The sequence below is a fragment of the Euleptes europaea genome, chromosome 21 (assembly GCF_029931775.1).
Source record: "Euleptes europaea isolate rEulEur1 chromosome 21, rEulEur1.hap1, whole genome shotgun sequence".
NCBI lineage: Eukaryota > Metazoa > Chordata > Lepidosauria > Squamata > Sphaerodactylidae > Euleptes > Euleptes europaea.
The window spans coordinates 257,144-281,978 of record NC_079332.1 but is presented as its reverse complement, the minus strand read 5'-3'; the positions used below and the strand labels follow the sequence as shown (position 1 = coordinate 281,978).

General features: G+C 51.0%; 2 protein-coding genes across 2 annotated transcripts in view; one reads left to right on the top strand and one right to left on the bottom strand.

Annotated features, from left to right (window-relative positions):
* Nucleotides 1-781: 781 nt before the first annotated feature.
* LCMT1 (leucine carboxyl methyltransferase 1) lies at nucleotides 782-13,955 on the bottom strand. The gene is made up of 11 exons (XM_056866353.1): nucleotides 13,867-13,955; nucleotides 11,318-11,409; nucleotides 11,069-11,190; nucleotides 10,439-10,515; nucleotides 9,329-9,390; nucleotides 6,133-6,235; nucleotides 5,468-5,588; nucleotides 3,113-3,214; nucleotides 2,736-2,827; nucleotides 1,971-2,068; nucleotides 782-804 (listed from the first exon to the last, which is right to left on the bottom strand). The coding sequence occupies exons 1-11, from the start codon at nucleotides 13,953-13,955 to the stop codon at nucleotides 782-784; spliced, it is 981 nt and encodes a 326-aa protein (XP_056722331.1).
* Nucleotides 13,956-15,200: 1,245 nt separating this feature from the next.
* Nucleotides 15,201-24,835, top strand: part of ARHGAP17 (Rho GTPase activating protein 17) — a 41,813-nt gene continuing 32,178 nt past the window's right edge. The window contains exon 1 of the mRNA XM_056866346.1: nucleotides 15,201-15,265. Within this exon, the coding sequence (XP_056722324.1) occupies nucleotides 15,213-15,265 (53 nt within the window). The 5' untranslated portion in view covers nucleotides 15,201-15,212. The remainder of the gene's footprint in view (nucleotides 15,266-24,835) is intronic.

The window sequence follows — 24,835 nt, the reverse complement described above, 5'->3', positions numbered from 1 at the left end:
TGAAGCGCACCGGGGCCTCTGGCCAGCTACTTCTCAGCCACTGGGGCCTGCTCCAATTTCCATTCATCAGGAGCTGTGAAGCTGCTTGCTTCTCAGAGAAGGGGGGCTGCGTAGAAGAGCCTTTGAAGGACAGCTCCCGCCTCTTGCCAGCCCAATGACCAGCGGAGCCCGCAAGAAAGGAAGCCGGACACAAAAATCACCAAGATCCACCATTTATTCACCCTGGCAGTCGGAAAGTCACAAGTGCATTTCGATTCAGCCTGGGGCAAAGGAGGAGCCACGACTGGCCGAGAGCAGAGCTCACACCACAGGGCTCACACCACAGGTCCAAAAACCTTACCAAGGGGTGGAAGAATACGGGGTGCAAGCACTCCACAAGACAGCCACGTGAAAAGAGCCTCCCAGACACAAATGGAGCGGTCGGGGCCTCCCGCCCCGCCCCAGGGCCACTCCGCCAGGGGGGACAGAGAGGGGGCCAAGACAAGACAGTCTGGTGCCAACCGGCACGAGAAGCAGATGGTGAACATTCCTGACTGCTCCAGGAACCAGGTCCCTTGGAAAGGGAGAAAGAGACTCTCGTGTGAGCTCGGCTGTTCACAAAAGAAGATCCTTTATTCCAAAGGTTGCAAGACTGTGGGGAGGGGGGGGCGCCTCCCCTGCTCGCACACCACTGTTCTCTTGCCCACGTGCTAGAGGGGAGGAACTGGCTGTAGCTGACGCATGCGGAGCCCCCCGGGGAGCGGGCAGAAGGCTGGCCTTGAGCTCCACTGGAGTGAATGCGCTACAGCCCTATGTTTGCCAGACCTGTCGGGAGAAGAGAAAAAGAGAACGGAGGGAGGCTTGGTTGGGCTCCGGCCAGGTCTCCCCACAACCAGCCAGGCCGCCAGGTCACGGGGCACCAGAACACCCACTGAGGACGCAGGCCTCTGCCCCCAAACTAGGAAAGGCACACAGAGAACTCTAGCCTCTCACCAGGGAGAGCAGAGGAGGCATCCACGCCCCCTCTCTCCCCAGCCCTGACAAACAAGAAGAACATGTAAAGGCCACAGGGTGGGCTGCTGCCGGACCTTCATATGACAGAAGGACGGCTCAGCCAAACAATGGACAACACTTCTGGGGAAAGCTCTGCGTTTGTCTTCCAGCACCAGCCAAGGGAAGAGAGGAGGGAGCCCCCTCAGTATGCCTCGCTTCGGCACGAGCAGCTCCGTTTCAGCGCAAGAGAACTAACCCGGGAGGGTGGCGCCCAGAAGTGGATGTGGCATCTCTGCTCACAGGACAGAGCTCACTGCGGGAAGCGAGGGGAGAGGGAAGTGGCCACCCGAGGGGTGTGTGCGTCGACTCCGGGCCCACCCTCCAGCACCTCCGCAAAGCCCTTTGTTTCCATTTCATTCCAGTGGGGCAAGGGGGCCGGCTCAGTTGAGCAGCCAAGAGGCCAAGGAGGCCCCCGGTTCAGCGCAGAAAGCACTCGAGCTAACTGGGCTCGACAGGAAAGGAGCGGCACAATGTCCTTCCCAAACTGAGCAAGGGAGCGGAGGCCAAGGACCCCGCAAGATGGCCCCTACTATCTTTGCAGCAGCAGCGGTCTGGGCAGGGCTTGGTCCAGCCCCACTGTGGTGCAGGAGGAGGAGGAGGAAAGGGGGGCAGCCATGGGGGAGAGCCATGGATCTGCCCAGCACTGACTACCGTCTCTTTGGGCCTGGCTGCCCCGCTCACACGAGGGACAGCTCAGAGGCGCCAAAGAACTGCCGGCCTGATCCCTCCCCACGAGCTCGAGCTCTTCGCATCACACGAAGGAGGGCAGGCCTGTGCGTGACTCGGGTGCGAAAGAAACTAAAGGGGAGGGGGGAATTACATGGTGGGAAAATCAAGGCGGTTGGCAAGAAAAAGCAGAAGCCAGTGAGTCCCCGCCCTCGCCTTTCCAGTGGGGAGCCAGGCGGGGGGGCCCTTCCGAGGGCGAGCGAGGGGCTTACCTAGACCGCAGGCGTCCTTGGTAGCCCAGCAGAGGCAATAGTGCTGCATCAGCTGCTCCAGCAGCTCCTTCTCGTCCAGGAACTCCAGGGCCTCAATCCTGCCAAGAGGGACGGAGGGGTCACACCTCTCTCCTACTCAGGGGACAGGGCCATCTCCACTCACCGAGGGGGGGGGGCAGGAGCCGGCCAGCCCTACTCGTGAGGAGGCAACCGGGGTGACATTGGAACCTTGTGAATGTCTGAGGATGGGAAGGATACCAAGGAAATAAAGAGAAGGATTTATCTTCCTGTGACAGGAGAGGAAAAGCTACCATCCCAAGGCAGGCCTAGCCCCCGAGGGCCTTCAGGGGACTGCCCAGGAGCGCCGGCGCTCCATGCCTCACAGGGACTCCCTGCCTTGCGCCTACATTCTTGGCATTTGTTTATTTATAGCCTGCTTTTCTCCCCTGGTGGGACCTGAAGCAGTGTAGAATATTGCTCTCCCTTCTACCATGCCACTCTCACAACAACAACACTGTGAGGTAGGCCAACTTGTGCTGCGAGCTTGTGCTGGGCCCAAGGCCACCCAGCAAGCTTTCATGGTACAAGTGGGGATTCGAACGCGGGCCTCTCTATCCCCTATGCAGCAACCAGCTCACAGGCAGTAACTAGCCATGGGAGATGACACGCAACCATGGAGACGGCCAGATGTTCAAAGGGAGGGGCTTTGGCCAGGCAGCCTGCAGGTGTTCTCCTTGAGCATCCCAGGAGGAGGAAGGGCTTTACCTCTTGACATCATCTGGTGGCAAACAGCTGTAGACTTTCATCATGTCCATGGCACTGGCCATTTCCCAGCCGTTGGCCAGGAACCGCGCTCTCTGTCAATCAAAGTGGAGGGGGGGCACAGTCAAAAAAGAGGGCAGGGAGAGGAGAGGGGCTCCAGTTACCCCAGGCTAAGATGTGCCACAGCATTCCATTAGGATTTGGTAAAAGCTATCCCTTGTGGGGCGGGGGGGAGGCGGGAAGATCATGAATCCAAGAGTCCCTGGCAGTGTGCTTGGAAGGAACACAGGACAGAGGCCTAAAGGGACACAGCCAGGTGTGGACGTCAGCCCTCCAAGGAAATCCATCGCCCATTTGGACACCGATCAATGCAAGCTCACCTGGCTCTCCAGAGTCCTGCAGTCCTCCACGCCAACCAGGTTACACTGCCGGCTCTGTAAGTTCTCAATCATGATCTGGCCAAAGCGATCATCCATGTTCACCTAGGCAAGACACGTGAGTCGCTGGAGGAAAGCACCACTTTTGCCTCATCTGAGCAGACGCCCAGAGTCTCTCCTTCACTTCTTACACAGGTCACGAAACCGACACGCAGGCCTCTGCCCCGTCCTCTCTGGGGTGCGTTTCTCTTCGTCTCAGGAATCAGCCAAGACCCAGAAACCTTTCCTTCTCTGACTCCCCACACAATGTCTTCCCTCACATGGGGTCCCGAGTATCCTGCGCCTTTGGGCAGTTTTGTGATCTAGTCTAGAGCCGAGAGCATTCTGAAATTCTCCCCTTGTATGCCAACTTCTTATAAAGCCACCAGGGGTTTGCCCCTCATGACTACAGAAACACAAGGGCGGTTTTGAGCATCACCTCACCCACTCCCCTCAGGCTACCAACCAATCCTGCCGCCACCTACACCAACCAGGCTCCCCAGGAACATTTTTAACTGGAGAAACCCTGGACTGGGTCTGGGACCGCCTGCACACAAAGCAGGTACTCCAGATGTTCCGTGTCTGCGCACCTGAATACCAACAGGCAACAGGATTTCCAACAGTCGGGAAGGAAACGGTCTTTGGTTCTTTTCTTACGCAGCAGAGGCAAAAATCAGCAGCTGAACGGACACTGGTTTTCCCTTTGCTATGAGAGGGAGGGCACCTTGGCCATCTTCTGGGCATGGGGTCACTGGGTGTGTGTGCGGGGGGAGGTAGTTGTAAATTTCCTGCATTGTGCAGGGGGTTGGACTAGATGACCCTGGTGGCCCTTTCCAACTCTATGACACTATACTAGCGTCTTCCCATGGCTGAACTTGGCTTCTGTGGTCGCACAGACAGGGGACGATTGGGTTTCTTCTTCTGCCTGAAGTTTAAGAGAGATGGGGGGCCCCCGAATGACCTTTGATGCACAGCGATCCTACACCTTAGTGACATCCAGACCATTATGATTGCAGTGTCTTGTAGGTGGGTGCAGCCTTTTAGAGCCTGAAGACGCCTGCAGCTAGTCCAAAATACAGCAGACGGGCTGCAAACAGAGATGCCCTGTGATGGACCCATCTTGCCGGTGCTCACAGATCTCTCAGCTTCTGATTTGTTCCCAGGCACTGTCCCAAGGGGTTGGCATTGACCATTAAAGACCTAAACATTCTTACGATCTCAACGCCTACATGAGCCCTCCTGACCAGAAGGACTCGGCTCATGAACAAAACATGAAGCTGCCTTCTGCTGAATCAGGCCCTGGGTCCATCAAGGTCAGTATTGTCTACTCAGATGGGAAGTGGCTCTCCAGATTCCCCAGCAGAGGTCTTTCAAGCCACCTCCTGCCTGGTCCTTTCAACTGGAGATGCCGGGGATTAAACTTGGGACCTTCTGTGTGCCAAGCAGATGCTCTGCCACTGAGCCACGGGCACCCCCTCCCTCTCAGAGGCAAGTGCCTATAAGGGGCCAGCCCTTCACTGCCGCTGTGGCTCCTTGTGGGTGGATTCTGCTCCCTGGGGAACTACCCACCTTGTGCCAAAGTTAACGATCTTTTGGTGCTGACTCAAGTGTTTTTTACTCAGCCTTCCGCCAATTAAAAAAAACACTCAGCTGACCCTCTCTTTTCACAACTGACTCTCTCTGCCATCTCCTTAAATCACTATTTTGCTGCCGCTTGCAGCGTTACGTGGCTGATTTATGGCATTTATTGAGCGAGGTTTTATTGACAATCATTGTTTTAACAGTTTCAAACCGTGTACCGCCCCAGGAACTCGGCTGAGAGAGCAGCACAGAAGCGCACGGAACAAGCCACACAAAGGTCGGCCTTCCCGCCCCCTCTTCCTGCCCTCCCCCCGAGTCCAGCCCTCTCCCCCTCTCTGCACACGGACTGCCTTTCAACTCAGGCCACTTTTGATCCATTATAGCTTCCAACGCCGCCTAAGTGCCAGCTGATTAACATTTCATGAAGTTACATAAGACCGCGCACAATGCCATTTCCTTGTGTTCGGCCACCTCGGACGCCGCAGCCATTCTTCTTCGAGGAAAATTAACCCCAGCTCGCTCCCCATTGTTGTATTGTGGAGGGGAGAAAAAAGGCACTCCCCACCTCCAACTGCTCCTGCGAAGCGGCAAGCCGCGCTTGGCAATCACACCGCAAGAAGCCCACGCTGCAAGCAGCTGCCCATCAAAGCGCTTGTGGTCGTGGCTGGGAGAGCCCCCCAGGGCAGTCTCACTCCCCACCACCCATCTAATGTGTGGAGCCCACCCACCCCTTCTTACCTGCTCATAATTTATGAACATGGTGGCCAGGAAGGTGCTGGAGGCCCACCTGAGCAGGCCCGAAGAATGCTCTGGGGTCATGTAGATCAGGACGCATTCCGCCATCAGGAGAGTTGGCAAGCTTTATAAAAGGGGGAGGGCGGGAGGAATAAGAGGGGTGAAGCAACATTTTTAAAAATCTGCACTGCCAATCAAAGCTCCAATAACCAATCAGAAGCTTTTCTGGGCAAAAACTCCACCTGGCCCCGCCCACTGTCTAAAAACACTTGGCGGGCACCAGGAAAAGTGACAGCGGGTGACATGGCGCCCCCAAGCACCATGCTGAGGATCCGTTTTCAAACGCCTGCAGGAAATGCAAGAAGCCTCGCTTGCTGGCTCGCTCCCATGCTCCACACCAGGGGCAAGCAGGAGCAGCTACGTGAACAGTGGCAGCCACCCTTCCTAAGCCCCAAACCAAGTCTGTGGAATGAAGAAAAGGCTCTGCCCAGTACTGGAGCAACATTTCAGTGCAGCTTGAGAAGCATAACTTCCGCTCTTCGCATCTGACCCGTGTTAAGCAAAACAATTGTTTTTTTAAACACACACACACACACACACACAGACTATACTTCCCCAGACATTCCCATGACAGAACGGTTCCCACAAGCCTTTGAACAACGCCTTACTGGGGGTCCATGTTGCATTTCCTCAGGTTCTCCTCCAGTTTTGGCAATTCTCGAAGATCCGCAGCGATTATGGCGTATCGGCTGGAGTCCAGACTGTGAGCGTCTGCAGAAGTATCAGCAATTAAATCTGGCTCAGGAAAATTCCCGCTTGCTTTGGCAAAAGGCAGAATCGCACTGAGGTGACCAGGCAGAGAACTTCACCAATGGTTTCTCTTCCCTCTTTTAGGCCACAAATGATTAAGGCAGGTGTGTTCGGACAAGCCAGTCAGCAAACCTGCTGTGGACGAGTTACCTAGTAAACCTAACTAAAGGGCTGAACTAAACAAATCCCCTCATTTCTGAAAGAGAACAGCTCAAGTCCAAACTGCTGCGCCTTAAAGGCAGACGAGGACTTTTCTGGCCTGTGGGCAGCTCAGCCATCTTTCAAGGAACACCCTCAAAGTCTGCATTTTCAGGCACCTGAGATTTTCCTACCCTAACTAAACAGATAGTTTTACACAATATTGGCCCTTATTCCACAGCCAAAAAGTTAGCTTTTTTTCAAATATTTAATTTGGTCTCAGTTAGTAGCTTAACAGCATGTGTGCACATTCATGTACATGCATGGGAACATATGCAAACACACAGAAACACACAATAAATACACTGAGTATTTGTTGAGACCCCAGAGGGTTTTCAAGGCAAGAGATGTTCAGAGGTGGTCTGCTATTGCCTGCCTCCACCTCACGACCCTGGGAGCTTCCAAGATCAGAGGAGATCAGGCAAGCCCAGGAAACCCAGGTCAGGGCACATTAAAAATCAACCAGCATCACAAATAAACAAGCAATTCAACCACTCTGCCAGAAGATATTCCGGTTTGGGTCAGTTGTTCAAGGAAAGAGGGTTCTGCAGCTCTGTGTGTGTGGGGGGGGGGCACACCCCAAAGGAATCCCTGACAAAGCAAAGCTGAAAGTTCAAATCTGCCTTTTAACAGTGAGCAAACAAGGAGATTTTACAAGAAAGGAAGGAACTGCTTGCCAGAAAAAGATACCGGGGAAACACCGAAGAACAGATATACTTTAAAAAAAAAATTTTTTTTCCTGGACTGTGTGGACTGTCTTTGGGACAATGAAGGATAGGAAAACCATTGCCCTGGGATTGGAAAGAAAGCAAGCCACTGGGTTCCTCCGGCACAGAGGGAGGGAGGGATGGTCCAAAACAAGGCCTGCATCAGAGAAGGAACCAAGCCAACAGACAACCCAGGCCACACGTGCCCAAGACACCCAGTGATCCAGAGGCGGCCGATGGACGGGGAAAGAGACTAAGGAAGAGAGGAAAGCCATCTTCAGCTGACAGGCAACAGCCTCATCCTGCCCATCAGGGGAAAGCGGCCTATTCATTAACAACGCTTCTACATAAAAGCGCCATGAGGCAGACTCGGGGGAACATTGTTGAGGACTCCAAGGAGCACACGTGGAACCCGTGCAGGTGCCCAACTGCAAAAACGAAGAGGAATGCTGGCCGGAGCAGCTGCTGCCTCCGGAAAAGAGGGCGGGGGTGCAGGTGGGAACAGCAGCACTCTGCACGCCCAAACCGGGAAGGGCAGAGTTCCTAGGGAGCTTAATGAGGGGCTGCGGGGAGCTCCAGCATGGCTCTGAGCTGGGACGAGCGCTTGGGTCCTGGCCCGGAGCTGATGAAAGATTTCTTGCTGTCAAGTTGTTGTTTTTTTGCTGTCAAGGGAAGTTGTAGAAGACGAGGGCAGGAGTTTCCAGGGGAATGGTCACAAGCACCCGTTTGGGAGCTAGAATAAAGACTCTTCTGCCTCCTTGAGGATTTGGAACACCACATCTTCAGCAGTCTTGGGTGTTTTCCATGCAGGGACAAGCTTGTGTGGTTCCCCATTGCTGATGCTGCTGATACAGCACAGTGGCTATGGAGTTTCCCCGTACTTTCCCTGCCCTGGTCCCCCAGCCATTTTCCCTCTGTGCCACCAGGGTTTCCCCCCAGGTTTTCCCTATCACCAATTTAATATCATTATAACAATCTATGCATATGGTTCTCTGAAATCCCAGCTTTCTTTTGTTTAAATATCTTTTCCCCTTTGGTTGTGCAGATACGCTGTTATCTGCAACAAAAGAGACTAAAGACTTCTCTTTTTTGAAGAAAATTAAGACAGATTATTGTAGCATCATAATGATATAATAATATTCAATTGGCAATTAAAACAAAAACAAAAGCCCCCCCCTCCCTGGTAACTGTGGGAGGAAATGACACCAGTGGGGCTAGCTGGGAAAACAGCCACTATGCAGGTGGGACCCCAAAAACCTGAACCTTCCCCCTCACACAGCCCGGGCTTTTCTGTGCTCTTTCCCAAAACTTCACAGCAAACCAGAATTGGAAGAGATTGGAGGAAAGCCAGGGAAATCCCAGGAGGTGACGGAATGCACCTCACAGCTGCAGGGTCACCATGTTATTTGGCCAAATTCAAAATCGTAATATGGCCCTCTGAATGTACCCAGCTTCCCCACCCCCAAGACTGGAAAGACTCTTTGCTCTCTCAGGTATTCAACAGAAACTGTTCCAGACCTGAAGCAGAAAACTCCTCCGATCCACAGCCTGAAATTTATCAATGGTCCCTTTTTAGATGTTAGCCTCAAGCTCACCTGGCGTGGGTAAGAGAGGAAGGGGGAGTCTGCTGTTGGCCAGCAACTAGAAAGCCACACAGGCACCAACCAGATGAAACCACACGGGAGCCGGCCTCAGCAACTGACAAGCAGAACGGAGGGCGCTGCCAGTCTATTGTGCTGACTCCAACGGAGCGTGCAGATAAAAGCGGGTGCCATTACCGGGCATGGAGGAAGGCAACGGCTGCCATGCTGGCATGCTGATTTGCACACAGCGACCACCCTTTCTAAGCACCAGCTGCACAGAAAAGCCGCCAGGAAACCATTATAGCTGTAAGACGAACACAAAGGGGAGAAGGATGTCCTGGCAGAACGCTAACACCCCCGATCAAAAGAGCAGCAGCACATTTTGGAGAGAAAAGGAGGAAGACGATACAGGGTGGTGAAAAGCCAAGGACAAGTTTAAGATCCCCTCTTCCCTCTCTGGTATGTTACTTGAGAGATTAACAACGTGCCCACGAAGCAAGAGGGAGCGAGGAGGCGGATTTGGAAATGCCACCTTGCTGTACTGATGGGCTTTTAAAGTGACTCACCTATTAGGAGAGACTCCCCTGAATGGCTTTCCATAATTGGTTTTGACAGGGGAGGTTTTGATCTGCAGGAGAGAGAGAGAGAGAGAGAAAAGAGTCAGCCAGCCATCTTCTGGAACCTCCACCCTCCCATCTCATGAGATACACAAAGGCCGGAAAGTTGCACCTGCCCACAGCTGCAGAGAGGCCCGACTCCAGAAACAGTCCTGAGCAAACTAAGAAGGGAGCAAGAGCTGCTAAGAAAAAGCAACTCCCCCCAAAAAAACTCTGGGGGGAATGTGAGTGTGTCCTCCTGGTCTGTTTGGGGCAGGGAGAAGAGACAGGTGCACACAGGCAGAAGAAGAGTTGGTTTTTAGATGCCGACTTTCTCTACCACTTAAAGAATCAAACCGGCTTACAATCCCCTTCCCTTCCCCTCCCCTGTGAGGCAGGTGGGGCTGAGAGAGCTGAGACTAGCCCAAAATCACCCAGCTGGCTTCATGTGTGTAGGAGTGGGGAATTGAACCCGGTTCTCCAGATCAGACTCCACTGCTCCAAACCACCACTCTACGCTGGTAATTTTGACCTGCCCATTGGTCATGCCACCTTACCCCTTCATCGATATTCACAAAGTCAGTGTTTCATCTTTTCCTGCCTCTATTTTAGCCTACCGTCTACCCACTATGCAGCAGCTAACCCACAAAATGATGTGACTACTGGGGATTATTAACTGCGATGAGACCAGATTTACTCAAATGCCCACTTCTCAAAAAGAACAGAACCGCGTTGATTTGATGCCTGTTCACACATGCAGGGAAATGAGGGGTGCAGATGGCCGAACGGGCTACGCTGCTTCAGACTGAAGGTGCAGAATCATGAAAGAGGATGCTTTAGAATGCTCCCCTAGATTAAAAACTCCCTGACGACAGAAAAACAGCAAGCCAAGAGAGGGGGCAGAAGTGCTCTCTCCGCGGTACAGGTTTTCCAACTGCAAGGAACTTTTTGCAGAAAGGAAAATTCAAAGCTAAGCCCGCCCCCTACATGTAGTCTGAGGAGGTCATGTTTGCATTTCCCTCCATGTGTAAAACTGAGCCTTGGTGATGTTGGAGCCCAAAAGCCCATCTAGGAACTTACTTGATGTTGTGGATTTTCCTTGCTGCTATAGATGGGAAGTCAACTTCAAAATACTTTTTGGGAAGCATATTCTCATCCTGAGAATAAAAATAAAATCCAGATTTTCAGCCTATGAGCCCATAGCGGGAGGGGGGGCAGCCCCTGTTCCCTGTGCTTTGCTCTCTGTCACAGATTTATAACCTTTTTACTTCCTGGAAACCCTTCCAACACTGGCATCTGCTGGGGGAACCCATATGCGCACTAGGCAGAGGCACCCAGGGCGAGTGCCAGAGGGCACAATCTGTCCGCACAGGGGGCAGATCATGCCTGCTCAGGCCTGACATCCACCTGCCCATGATCTGAGCACACCTCCAATCTCCCTCCCACCACGCAAAGGGGGAGAAAAGGGAGCAGGAATGCAAGCCATTTTGGGGGGAACTCCCCTCTTTCATTCCTGAGTTTCCCACTGATAAGCACCTGGAGCATTCCAGAATCCCACAGGAGACAGCCCTGGTCACCCCCCTGGCCGCTCTAAAACATCCATAAAAGCCAAGGAACACAGACATTCATGCAGCAACCATCAGAGGGCACCCTGAAGCCACACTCCTCAGCACTTGCTCTCCAAGGGGTCATCCCCATGAGCAGCCTCACCTTCAGCTTCCAGAACAAGGTGTCCAGGCCAGCACCAAGGTTTATAATTTGGCAGTTGCATTCCGTCTTCTTTAAGAAAGCCATCAGCAGTTGACCGACGCCCTGGACCCGGGCATAGTACCCTAACAGATTAAAAACAATCAGATAATACCAGCAATGCAGAGACATGTACTTCCGTTCTTTGTGACAGACCTTTTTCTCCAGGGAGACCCAGGCTGGCAAAACCACAGCCTCGGATCCCCAACTTACCTCGGCTGATTTCAGGCGCCTTCCTCTCTTTCGGTTGTCTCACAAAATACTCAATGTACGGATCTTTCCAGTAGCCGATGCTTACAGCGTACCTGATGGAGACAGAGAGTGAGGCTATTAGCAAAATGGAATTCCTCCTCTCTGTACTCCTCAACAACAAAAAACTTAGCATAACGCACCCAAGCAACTGTTCTGCACACGGATGCTGGGAGAGCATCCCAAAATCCTGAGGGAAACTGAGGGGTGCAAGGCATAGCCACTCTTTTCATGCAAGGAACAGGAGGAAATCAGGTCAGGCTCACAAGAACACACTAAGTTGCTTATACCGAGAGAGCAGAAGGTCAGTCTTGTCCACTTTGGCTGGCAGAGTCTCAGACAGAAGTCTATCACGCCACCTATGCCATGAGTCTTTTAGCTGGAGATGCTGGGGATTGAACCTGGCACCTTCTGCATGCAAAGCAGGTGTTCTACTACTGAGCCGCAGCCCAACTTGCTCAGGTACATTCACATATCCCGTCTTCACAGACTCAACGTGATCAAGCCCTTCTGATCCCCACCCCCCCACGCACACATAGAGACCTTGGACACTACATGCTTCAGCAGACAGGCTTTTTGGGGAACAGCCTGCTCCCTTCCTTTTTTTACATACACCTTTGGACAGCCATTCTCCCACCTATTAGTCTTCTTCACAGTTCTGGCACAGTGTCCCTTTGTCAGGTGTCAGATCACTTCCGTTGGACCTCAGGTGTACATACACACCAACTTCTAAAACCCATAATACACCCCTATGTACAACCACACACAATTCCTCTTCCTCTGGAAAAGCCTCGCCCATACAACTTACACACACACCGTCCAATTCCCCCAGTATGGACACCTCCTGCCGGACAGAGCCCTTTCCCTATATTTTACATCTACACACTTTGCATCCCTTCTCCAACACATTACTCTCCTTCCCCAACCAAATGCACAAAGCGACACTGATTCCAAACGGTTCACTTCTGGATAATAACTTCATGGGCAACTAGCAAGGAAGTGGCGAACCGGGAGACAATTTTATTTTGAATAGTTTTGGGTCCTGCTCTCTGACTGGGCTCCAGGAAGGTTGCAGGCAACTAAAACACAGAAAAGAACACAGAAAGAGACATTCAGCTGCTTCTGAACCTGGAGATTCTTTTCTGATTCATAATAGCTAATAACTCACCCCTGCAGCAGCCACTGAGCCTTCACTATCTCACTCTCTGGTACAACTTGTTGCACAAGACAGTTATTAACCATCATTAATTGGAATGGAACATCCAGGAGTAGAGGCAGTCTACCTCTAAGCACCAGATTGTGTTTTTATTCATTTTATTGACATTATTTATATTCCATTTTCCTCCTTAGACATAAGGCACAGAATAAGACTATGCAATCAAACAGGATGAGACACCTAATAAGCTATGTAATAGGACTTGAAGGAGACATGTAAAGTGAACACATGAAGCTGCCTTATACTGAATCAGACCCTCGGTCCATCGAAGTCAGTATTGTCTAGTCAGACTGGCAGCAGCTCTCCAGGGTCTCAGGCAGAGAAAAGTCTTTCACATCACCTACTTGCCTGGTTCCTTTAACTGGAGATGCCACTAGGGATTGAACCTCTGCATGCCAAGAAGAGGTTCAGCCACTGAGCCATGACGTATCCCAAGCGGCCTTATACTGAGTCAGCCCATGGCTCCATCAAGGTCAGTACTGCCTACTCTGACCGTCAGTGACTCTCAAGCCAAGAACAGTCTCACTTAACCAACTACCCAACACATTTTAAGCTGGGGATGCCAGGAATCGAACCTGGGACTTTCTCCATGCAGAGCAGAAGTTTCTCCACTGAGCCACGGCCTTTCCCCCCAACTATCAGAGGCATGGAGGCTGCTCCCTCTAAGCAGCGTGGCTACTGAGGGGCCTTCGGCACTGTTGCGTGGGATCCATGAACGGCTGTCGGCTACATGTTGCCCCACAAGGTCAGACCAGAACCAACGGGTTGACATTAAATCAAAAGAGTTTCCGTCTAGACATTATAGGAAGAATTTCCTAACAGTTAGAGCGGTTCCTCAGTGGAACAGGCTTCCTCGGGAGGTGGTGGGCTCTCCTTCCCTAGAGGTTTTTAAGAAGAGGCTAGATGGCCATCTGTCAGCAATGCTGATTCTATGACCTCAGGCAGATGAGAGGGAGGGCACCTTGGCCATCCTCTGGGCATGCAGTAGGGGTCACTGGGGTGTGTGTGTGGTTGGGGGGGTAGTTGTGAATTTCCTGCATTGTGCAGGGGGTTGGACTACATGACCCCTGGTGGTCCCTTCCAGCTCCATGATGCTTAAATACGGGAAAGGTCAGGTTGGAAGGGGTTCCCCACCCATGCAACTGTGCCATAGCCAAAGCTATAAACAGGGCCCAAGAGGACAGGGGGTTGGACTAGATGACCCCTGGTGGTCCCCTTTCCAACTGTAGGGCTCTAAAGCGGAGCCTCCCGGTCCAGAGGCAGTCTACCGCCTGCCCCGCCCCCCTCCCGCCCTCACCGCTTGCAGAGGGAGGCGTCGTCGCAGGTCCCCCTCACGGCCTCGTCGCAGACGTCGGTGTCCCGCGGCTCGCGGGAGGTGGAGGCCATGGCCGGGCGGGCCGGGGGTCAGCGGGGACGGGGAGGGACGCGCCGGCCGCCCATGACGCCCCTCAGGAAAGCCGCTTCCCAACCCGCCAACAACGCGCGCTCCCATTGGCCCGGGCCGCAGCCGCTCTCATTGGGCGGCGGGTTTATCCCCGGTGCTTGTGACGAGCCACTGTTCCTATTGGCCCGTAGCTGTGTCGGCTACGGCCTGCGCCCAATGAGCGGTGAGATGCGGCAGCGGAGGCCGGCGCTGGCAGCTTCTTGTTGGGAAAGCGCTGCCCCCTTGCGTGCCCAGGCGGGCAAACGCCGGCGTTTGTTTTGACGGCTGCACGGCCCACGTGACGAGCGACGGAAGGCGCTGGGAGATCTGGGAGTTGTAGTTTGCTCCGTTAGAATCATGGAATCATAGAGTTGGAAGGGACCACCAGGGTCATCTAGTCCAACCCCCTGCACAATGCAGGAAATTCACAACTACCTCCCCTCCACACACACCCAGTGACCCCCTACTCCATGCCCAGAAAATGGCCAAGATGCACGCCCCCTCTCATCATCTGCCTAAGGTCACAGAATCAGCATTGCTGACAGATGGCCGTCCAGCTTCTGCTTTAAGGTTTCCCCCTTCTGGGGAGGACATGAAAATGATTTTCTATGTTTCCGATCTATCAGTGGCACGCAAAAGGTCCCAGGTTCAATCCCCAGTGGCATCTCCAAAGGGACGGTCATAGAATCATAGAGTTGGAAGGGACCACCAGGGTCATCTAGTCCAACCCGCTGTGCAATCTAGGAAATTCACAACTACTAGGCAAAGAGGTGATGTGAAAGACCTTTTCTGCCTGAGACCCTGGAGAGCCGCTGCCGGTCTGAGCAGACCACACTGACTCGGATGGACCCTCCGGGGTCTGGTTCAGCAGAAGGCAGCTGCACGTGCGTCCATGTGTCAAACGCCCGGAAACTGTCGGGCGCAGCGTCGTTCCTTCCGGCGAGTGCCCGGATGCAAGGGGCGGGCTTTCCCCCTTTCCCGCCCTCGCGTCACGTGACCCGCAGGGGCGCGGCCGGCGGGGCAGGACGCGCTTGGGGACAGCCGGAAGTGGCCGCGGCGGCTTCCGGTGGGGGGCGGGAGGCCGGGTAGGGGAGCGACTGACTGGACTGAGGGGAAGAGTCGCCGCCGCCGCCGCCACCGCGGCCGCGCAGGGACGACAGCAGCGAGGAGGGAAGGAAGGAAGGAAGGAGGGAAGGAGGGAGGCCCCGACCGCCGCCGCCATGAAGAAGCAGTTCAACCGCATGAGGCAGCTGGCCAACCAGACGGTGGGCAGGTGAGACGGAGGGAAAGGGGGCGTCGCTGGTGTGTGTGGGGGTGAAGGCCCGTTACCATGGAGACCCTGCTCTCTCCTTCCCCCCTCCCCCCCGCTCTGGGGCTTGATGGGGGACGGTGGCCGGGCCGGGGGCCCCCCCCGCCCCTATGGGCTTGTCTCAGAAGCCCCCCGCCCTCTCCTCTCCAAACCCTCCCAGAATCATCAGCTTTTATCGTTTTTATTTTGTTGTTTTAACCGAACTTTGATTTTTTTTTATTATTTTTTTTATCCAGAGCTGGTTTTGGTATCGAAATAAAACTAACTTGATTGATTTTGTAGAAAAGGGCAAGAGTCCATTAGCACCTTAAAGACTAACAAAAATATTTTCTGGTAAGGTATGCGCTTTCGTGATTGATTGATTGATTGATGAAAGCTTGTCTCTGCCCGCCCCCCCCCCACGCAGCCCCACCCCTTTCCAGGGGCATCGATCCCCAGATAAATAAAGGAATATCCCTCCGAGGGGAAGAGCTAATTGGGTTATTGCTCCTCCTGGAGTCTAGGGGAAGCTGCTTCCATCCTCAGGACCCAAGGCGCAGGGGATAAAACCGTGCAAATATTATCATGAATTGCAGTAGATAACGAGAGAATGCAGAGGATCGTTCAGGAGCTTTAAAAAAACAAAGCAACCCTTGGCCGCAATCGACAGTTAGGGTTGCCAACCTTCAGGAAATAGCTGGAGATCTCCTGCTATTACAACTGATCTCCAGCCGATAAAGATCAGTTTCACCTGGAGAAAAGGGCTGCTTCGGCCATTGGACTCCATGGCATTGAAGTCCCTCCCCAAACCCCACCTTTTGCAGGCTCCGCCCCAAAAACCTCCCGCCGGTGGCGAAGAGGGACCTGGCAACCCTATCAACAGTTGAAAACCAATTGAAACCAGTAGGTTCAAGTCCAGGAGCATCTTGGAGACCATCAAGGTTTTCGTGGCGTGGGCCTTCAAGAGCCAAAGCCCCAATCGTCATACGTTAAAACTTGATGACAGCAACCAACAATACAGGAATCTTACGTTGAAACCAGCCAGCTAGTGACGATTCCCATAAGAACACAAGAAAAGCCCCACTGGATCAGACCGAGGCCCATCAAGTCCGGCAGTATGTTCACCCAGTGGCCAGCCAGGTGCCTCTAGGAAGCCCCCAAACAGGACCCCCCCCAAAAAATCCACGCAGTTCTTCAAACCTGCATTATGTTGAGTTCTTTATTACATGAGCAACAGATCTCTTAATTTACACTGACCCATCTCAAAACATATCGTTAATTGTTTCAGGGGGTAGCCGTGTTGGCCTGCAGCGGAAGAGCTGGGTTCGAGTCCAGTACTATCTTAGAGACCAGCAAGATTTTCAGGGCATAAGCTTTCGAGAGTCAAAGCTCCCCTCGTCAGACTCTCAGAAGCTCATACCCTTGTGGGCCTCTTAAAGCGCTGCTGGACTCCAATATAGTTAGTAGTGTTTATCAGTGTTCAGTTAACATTATTTCATCTTTGTTGCTGGCTGAAATGTTTATGCTGTTATTTGTTATATTTGACAAACTGGCTTGAGTGCATAACAGTAAAACATTGTATACATTTTATAGGTAAGTCCTCCAGGACCTTTTAAGTGGGGGTTGCTTCAGGGTTGTACTCATCCGGTTGACTTGGAACGGGTTCTTTCTTACTCGAGGCACCCAGGTATGAGGGCTCCACTTTGTGTTTTGTAGCCCCTGGAGCTGCAAAGGAATGAAGGGGTAGGAATGGAACAAAGTCCTCCTCCTACTTCCTGGGACGATGCTTTGCTCAGCTGTCAGCGGGGGTTCTCCTTAAAGCGTTTTGGATTTTCAAGTCAACAGAGAGTGTGATGCTTGGATTCAGAAGAACTGGGTTGAAGTCGTACCTGATGGGCTGGTTTCCAGGTGCTGTTGGTCTTAAGTTCTCATCTGTAAAATTGAGGTAATGAAGGCCTACCGACCCAGGATATTGCAGAAGCGGTTAGGCAATGTTGTGACCTGCTCTGAACCTCCAGAGCAGGGTGGGAGATTTTTTCATCCTCCGGAAAGTTCAGTGTTTACTGTTACAGTAGATTACTGTGGTTGGCACAGCTGAATCTAAACATTTATGACAGAAGGGTTGACCACAGAGTATTGGGGCTTGATGTGGGTGTAGCCACTGGCTCTGATCCCTTCTTGGTCTTCCAGACCCAAAGATGGGGTCTGTTTAGCGAGGAAATAAAACCGGTGTGTTGGTCTCTGGATAGTGGGACAGCAGATTCCTGGGATCAGCCTTTAGTTTGAGAACTAAGCTCTTGATGGAGAGGCTGCTGAATTGATTGGCAGTTTCAGAGAATTCACTCCAGGCGGAAACGATGGACTGGGTGTCAAAACCTAGAAACGTGGGGGCCTAGGAGCATTGGGGTAGGGGGTGACTCTTGAGTCTAGTTCACAAACATTCAGGGCTAGGGAAGATGTGTACTGACTTGGGGCACTTTCCTTGGTTCTCTGTTTGCTGTGGAGAAGAAGAGGATATGAATTGGGCAGTCCTTGGTATGACTCTCCTCCGTGACCGCACGCTTACTAGTCGGACACTGTCCACCCACTCTTTGAGTCTCCACCCCACGGTAATCTTGTGGGGAAAATCCATGCTAATCTACTTGTACACAGTAGTTTTGAGGGCTAGAAGAAGGAAAATGAAACTGGTTTCAGCAATCCAAAGCATTGAGTATGTGTCAGTGACCATATGACGCTTCAGTAATAAAAAATAATTAGAAATGTCAGTTTTAAGGGTGGTATTAATGCTTTTGAGCATTTAAACCGTATGCATTTTCTTGGGTCATCTTTAAAGGAGTCGATATTATTATTCCCATGTTACCGATAAGGGAGTCAGCTTTCCTGTTTGAGGTGAAACTTGAACAAGGGTTGTCCTGGTTAAAAAACTGCGCCTGCGCTAGCTGTCAAGATGAGGCAGGCCTAGACCACACTTTTTTCTGAACTGGAAAAGGACCCAGTATATTCTGTGTAAGAGATTTGTCCAAAACCTTCTTGAAATATCTTTAAACACCTGTGGCACTGAGAGGAGCCACACTCTGGTTTGAAGGTGACTTTGACTGGATAAGGAAAGGGAGACTTTGCTTCAGCAGTCTGCTATCAGGGTTTCTTTTATGGCAGGCTATCTCAGATGTACTTAGGAATCTATTAGCCTTTTTCTTCTAAACAGGACAGGTTCAGTGTAATGTCCTTTCACCAGTCTTCTGGCCTACTTAAAAATGCCTCTGCACTTATTTTACATGAGCAAGCAAGGAATGGTGTTTGGAATCAAAGGAGAAATGGTTGAGACGTTGCCTGTAATTCTTGTTAAGGTTTAAATGTGAACACTTCCTTATTTAACTACTGTTTCTTAGGCAGAAAGAAACAAAGTTTCTTTACCAAAGTCTGGCGTTTTCCAGAACAATTTATCACCTCTCCCCCTCCCCAATAATTAGGCTTTGGGGTGGGTGGGGGTGGGTGGCCAGTGTACTTCTATACCCAAAGCTAAGCAGATATCAGCGCCTTAACTGGGGATCCGATATGGAGCCTGAATTAGCCTCCTGTGAGCTTTTGACAACTGGGTCAAGCTGAGTATTATTCCTGTCTCTGTTTCATGTCAGAGTTCTGATTTTTGCATTGCTGTATGAAAACATGAATTCAAAAAAAAAACCTCCCCAATTTTAGTCATCAGAAGCCATCTCAGGTGTTTTCAGGATGCACTGTGATGACGGTAACAGATTCTTTCTTGTGGAAAGAGGGTTCTGCTTAGAGCAACTGAGGCAGTCTCTCTCTCTCTCTGCTGCTGCTGCTGCTGCTGCTGGGCAGGAATCGTGAGAGGGAATTCTCTTCTGTGACCCTTTGAGGTGTAAAGTGCATGTCATGCTTTCATTAAAATAAGACAGTGAGGATGCTGCGGCACCGTGAAAAGGGCTTGGGTTTCAGGGACCTGGAAAGGATGTGACGCACACGTTCTGGGAAGACAGAAGCTGTTTCCAGAATTGCCGGTTGGTGGCAACTGCTGGTGTAACTTTCGGTGTGACCGGTGAGGCCAAAGGGTGTTGTCCAACATGCTTCTTAGCTGACGGCATCGTAGTTGGGCTCTGTCACGCTGCTCAGAGACCGTAACTGCACCCGTGGGCTTTTCAGATCAGGCCTGTGGGGTTTCACCTCCCTCAGTTTTGTTAGCAGGGGCGTTGAAAGAACCCAGAGGCTTTCCTTTGGTAGGAGTCCCGTGCTCTTTAAATGGCCTGTTAGCATGCCAGGTTTTCCTCCTAATTTGCCCGTAATTACTGAGCCAATTTACCGATGATTCATGTTTGTTTTTATATGTTTAATCTGAGTTTGACAGGCTCAAAATAATGAGGAAGAGAGGCTGCAGATGACGGGGGATTTTTACTATGTAGTTTCTATGCGAGTGCCCCCTGTAAACAGATCTGTGACGAGAAGACTGAATTGGTGGCTAAATGAACCAAGACAATAAGCAAATAGGAGTCTGACCATCTCATTTAAATGGTGGGTTGCTTTGCATGGGGAGCCCTGTGTGCGTATCTTTCTTGTCGGTCTGCTTTCCCCTGATTGAGCTGCCAGTTCACCATTAATCTGCGTGCCAAGCAGAAGCTCTACCACTGAACCACAGAGCCTCCCCTGTAGCCATGTTAGTCTGCAGGGGAGGGGCCGTGGCTCAGTGGTAGGGCCTCTGCTTGGCATGCAGAAGGTCCCAGGTTCAATCCCTGGCAGCATCTCCAGTTAATGGGTCTAGGCAAGTAAGGGATGTGAAAGACCTCAGCCTGAGACGCTGGAAAGCTGCCACCGGTCTGAGTGGACAATACTGACTTTGATGGACCAAGGGTCTGGTTCAGGATAAGGCAGCTTCATGTGTTCAGTAGAGCCGCTAGATTCAAGTCCAGTACACTTTAGAGACGGACAAGATTTGAAAGCTTCCACTCCAGAAATCTTGCTGGTCTCCAAGATGCTGCTGGGCTTGGATCAGGCTATTTATTACAGCGTTTCTCTGTGAACTTTTGCTTCTGGTAAAGCCCGGTGTCTACAATTAAAAAAAATATCAGTTAGCCCTTAAGGTTAATTGGTCTTTCTTACTAATGTCTTCAAATGTATATATTCAAGTATCAGTGTGCTCACACTGCTGCTCTTCTGGAAACCATGGCTTCTGAAACGTTCAGGTTCTGTGTCCTCTCTCAGCTTGGCCACTGTGCCAGAAAACTCTCTGCTTGGACTGTGTGCTCCGCCATCAGGCCTGTGCAGAAACTGGCATGTGCAGTGCCCTAAATATGTTTCCGATTTCAGGCTGCCAGGGTTAAATGTTACAAGACAAGCGTCGCCATTATTCATTATTGGCCCTGTGCCGGGATCTTCAGGTGACTGCCTCAGACCTACAGGCTGTTGGGTTTTTCCCGCTGGCGGTCTGAGAAAATTGCTTAGGATTTCTCTTTACCCTTGTTCTGTTTGAGGACATAGCTAGCATTCGACTTGGTGAGCCAGGCGTCATTCAGACCCCCCCCCCCCGCTTTGTATCTGCCATTTTAGGTGGAAGCTTTTGTTCCACTCTGAGAGGCCGCATTCTTCTGCGCTTTTCATTCCCCCAAACCGAATTAAACAATCTCTGGAGGAAACGGCTCAGGGCTCCTCCGACGAGATTGATCATTTCGTTGCCTTGTTTCCAAGGCCTGCGCTGTGTGATCTTTTCCCTCCGTTCGACAAGAGCTGCTGTTGTACGAGCTCTGAATTGATGACTGCAACTTGTTAAAACCTTTTGTAAGGCAGGAGGAAACCGGAGTTAATATGCTCATTAATCTTCCCCAGGCTCTGCTTCAAGAATGTTTGTTTGAGTCTGCTTCCAATAGAAATTCTGCCGGGGTTGTGGGGTTTGGCTGTAGTACAATCTGGAATTGTATCCTCCTTGTGTTTTCCCTTCCCCTTGAATCTCTAATCTTTTTCTGACACAGTCATGGCATTCCAGATTTTGTGGTTTGGAAAGAACCATGGAAGTATATTATAGCTGATGTGTTAGTGATTCCTTGCACTGTCAGTTGCTGAGAATAAAGGTTAGAGGCCTGAATGGTCAAGCTAAATTGCTGAGCTCTGCTGCCCCTCAGCCTTCAGCAAAGCTGTTTTCCTTCTTTTCCCTGCATGCATGGTATCCATGCTTTAATTTGGGGACAAGACCTGGACTCGGTGTCTGTCAGAAGGGGCGCCCAGGTTATCTAAGTGAACTGCTTCACCCCTGTTCCCTGACTCCGCTTGTGTCCAGCTATCCATACTTCACTGTACTGTTTGGAGAAAGCAGACGAAATATAATTTGGGGATGCAGCTCAACTGGTGTTCTGACCTCCCTGGTCCCCCCCCCCCCGAACCATTCATGAGCGAATGCCTGGCGTTTGCAGAAGAGTCCATCCTGTTCAGCTAGTTTGCCTGTCTAACATGTATCAGTGCTGGATGTTTTTGTTTTACTGAGCTGCATTCATAATCCTCTCTTTTTCTGTCTAGTGGTGGCGAATTAGGCGTCTGGATTAGCAAGTTTTTCTCCTTCACAAAGACTTTGCTATAGACGGGTTGCACTTACAAAGCAGGATGGACACATAAATTGTTTTGGCTTTGCTGCGCTAGTTTCTCTTGTGGCTGGTGAATGGCTATCTTGAGCGGAAGCATTCTGTACCATTCGAAAGCCTGCTCATTCCCACACCAAGAGAAAGTTGGTCAGCAATCATATGATCTCTCTTTGTGTGTCTCCATTTAACTTGCGTGTTGACCTCGCTGGTGGGTTGAAGGAAACCCCGCCGACTCTTTGCCTTAATCCTTTCCTCTCTTTCCACATTATATGAATAATAGTAGCCCACCCGAAAGAGCTGTGGCAGAGGTCGGGTATGTGAAGAATGCAAAAAACACTCAGCACTGATACAGCACATGTCGAGTGTTCCTGGACCGTGTGAGAGGGTGGGTGGGTGGGTGTGTTCATCGCCTGCCGGCAACCACAACAGGTTTCTAGACAATAAGGCGGGCTGGTCTGTGTGTGTGCGCGCATGTGTGTCATGAGGGATGCACCTTTTGCAGGCTTCTTTCCTGACACTAGAGGCTCGTCTTGTCTTCCTTGCCACTGCTCACTCTGAGCATTCTTCGTCTTTTGCGGTGTGGGTGGGTTCCAACTGAGGACTTGACCCTCCTGGGGCTGTAATGAGAGCCACAGCCAGGGTGGGGGTGGGTGGGATCCCTCTGTTAGTAAATGAGGACCCTCTCATCGGATAAGAGAGAGTGGGAGAGCAGCCCCTTTGGTTTTGGTCGAGCTAGTCCTTCAAGCACCAAAAGCAAGCTGTCGAGCAATGCTTTCTTTGCTAGGGCAAGGCGCTTTAACACCAGAGGAGAAATCTTTAAAGGGGGAGGGTAATTGGGCTCATTGTCACTCAGTGGAATCTCAGGCCTTCGAGGAGGAAGGAGCAGGAAGTTGGAATCAGGCTGTTAAGTATTTTACCAGCACTTTGGATTGGCTCAGCGGATTCAGGTTAGACAAAACAAAGAAAACGCAGCTGGAAAATACAGGCCAGAATGCAAAGAGCTTCTTCGGGGACCACCAAGAGCTTGCACGGTTTTTGTTTTTTTGCTGCATCAAATGTTTGTCCTTCTCTGGAAGGCTGTTACCAAAATGCCTCATGTCGTTTTTGTGTTTGTTTTCAGTTGTTTTTAATTGGGGAAATTTTAAAATACTGTTGAATGTTAAAACATCAGCAGTGTCAGTTTCATTGAAGGCCTGTTCAAAATCCATCCTCTTTAATTTGTCAGAGAATACATGGCCTTAATATCTAAAAAGTCCAGAATTTCTCTGCAGGAGCACACTGACTGAAGTTGAACACACACACACACACACCCAATTGCTGAAAGCCCATTTGAGATCCCTTCCCTTTCAAATTGTTGGGCTTTGCTCTCCCCCCCCCCCCAGCTAAATGCTCTGGTCTTAACTATGTGTAGATAAGAGTTCCTGAGCCGGGCTTTGCCTTCCCACTTTCAAGAAAGAGAAGAAGCCGCTGTGATATGTGACTAAAAATGCTGCCCTGGCGTTTGAGTAAATGATATTTTTTTTAGGGTTCCCCAAATAGATGTCTGAGAGGAAGTGAAACGGCAAGTGCCGCTCATGGCCTTTTACAAGGAAGCTTAAGTTTGGGAGGGAGGGGCAAGGATTTTGCTACTCACTGCTTGAGATGTTCAGTTTGTAGTGTCAACAAAAAACTCCCTCCTGGTTAGACCTGAGGGTTCAAGTGTGATGTCCAGGATGTTGAAATAACTTTTGGTCTTCTCCCAGCTGATGTTTGATCTGGGGTGGGGGAGTCAATTACTTCTTACTGGACTGAGTCTGACTTCCCAGCTGAAAACATTTCCAACCCTTAGGTGTAATTTATGTGTGTACAGAGTGCTTTTCCTACAAGCAGCATTGTGAATATATCCAGTACTAGAGGAGAGGAGTTGCAAACGGATGAACCCTCTACTATCCTAGTGCCTGAATAAGTAAAAACTACATACAAATTGTGTAGTAAAGAGGGTCTATTATTTGGACAGAAACACTTGCCTACAGTTGTCATAGGGCTAGCTGCGTACCTGGATATCAAGTTAAGCTTTATAATATACCGATCTCTTCAATAGCATATTACATACTCTATAGTAGCTTGTTTTGAGACCAAATTAATCACCTTTAAATGTATTTAAAATGTGGGGGCACGTTGCATGTATCTGCAGTTCACACAAAAATTATCTAAAGCTGTAGATCAGGGGTGGGGAACCTTTTTTCTGCCAAGGGCCATTTGGATATTTATAACATCATTCGCGGGCCGCACATTGTGGCCCTGCCCCCTTTAACCCCTCCATTGTCGCCACTTCCTCCCCCAGCCCTCTTGTAGTACAGAGGAAATATGTTTCTCCACGGCCCGGGTGGGAAAGGGTTAATACAGTTTCTTTGGCGGTCCTAGCAGCTCCATAGCTAATGACTCTTCTCCAAGGGGGAAAGAAGGTTCCTTTTCTCAGCAAAACAAACTCACATCCGCCTTGAATAGAGGCTTTTCCTGTCTGTGGGAGGGGACGGATTGCCAGATCCTTCTGAGCTAGAGATCTGCCAGGACCCACGAAGGGCCAGACCAAATGATTTCACGGGCCTTATATGGCCCCAGGGCCTGACGTTCCCCACTGCTGTAGATTCTGACATTAAAAACTTCTTGATAGATTTAGTAAATAAACTTTGCCTTAAAGAGTATCTTACTTATTCCAAAAGAGAACATATTTCATAGGAAGTGTTTTCAATACTCCCCAGAGTTTCCAGTTTTTCTGTCAGGAAAATTGGGGGGGGAAACCTCTTCAGGAGGGGCTTTCCCCTGTTTTCCCCAGGCCTTTACATCTTTTCCGAGTGCTGTGAAGTCCCTTCGAAGGCTCTGCTCAGTCAAGGCGGGCTTCATTGAGGGTCAGGCCAGGGAACGAGGGAGCACCTCCCTTTATCCTCTCCGCGCTGTCCGGTCATTCTGTTTGCAGATCGCTTGGAATAAGTTT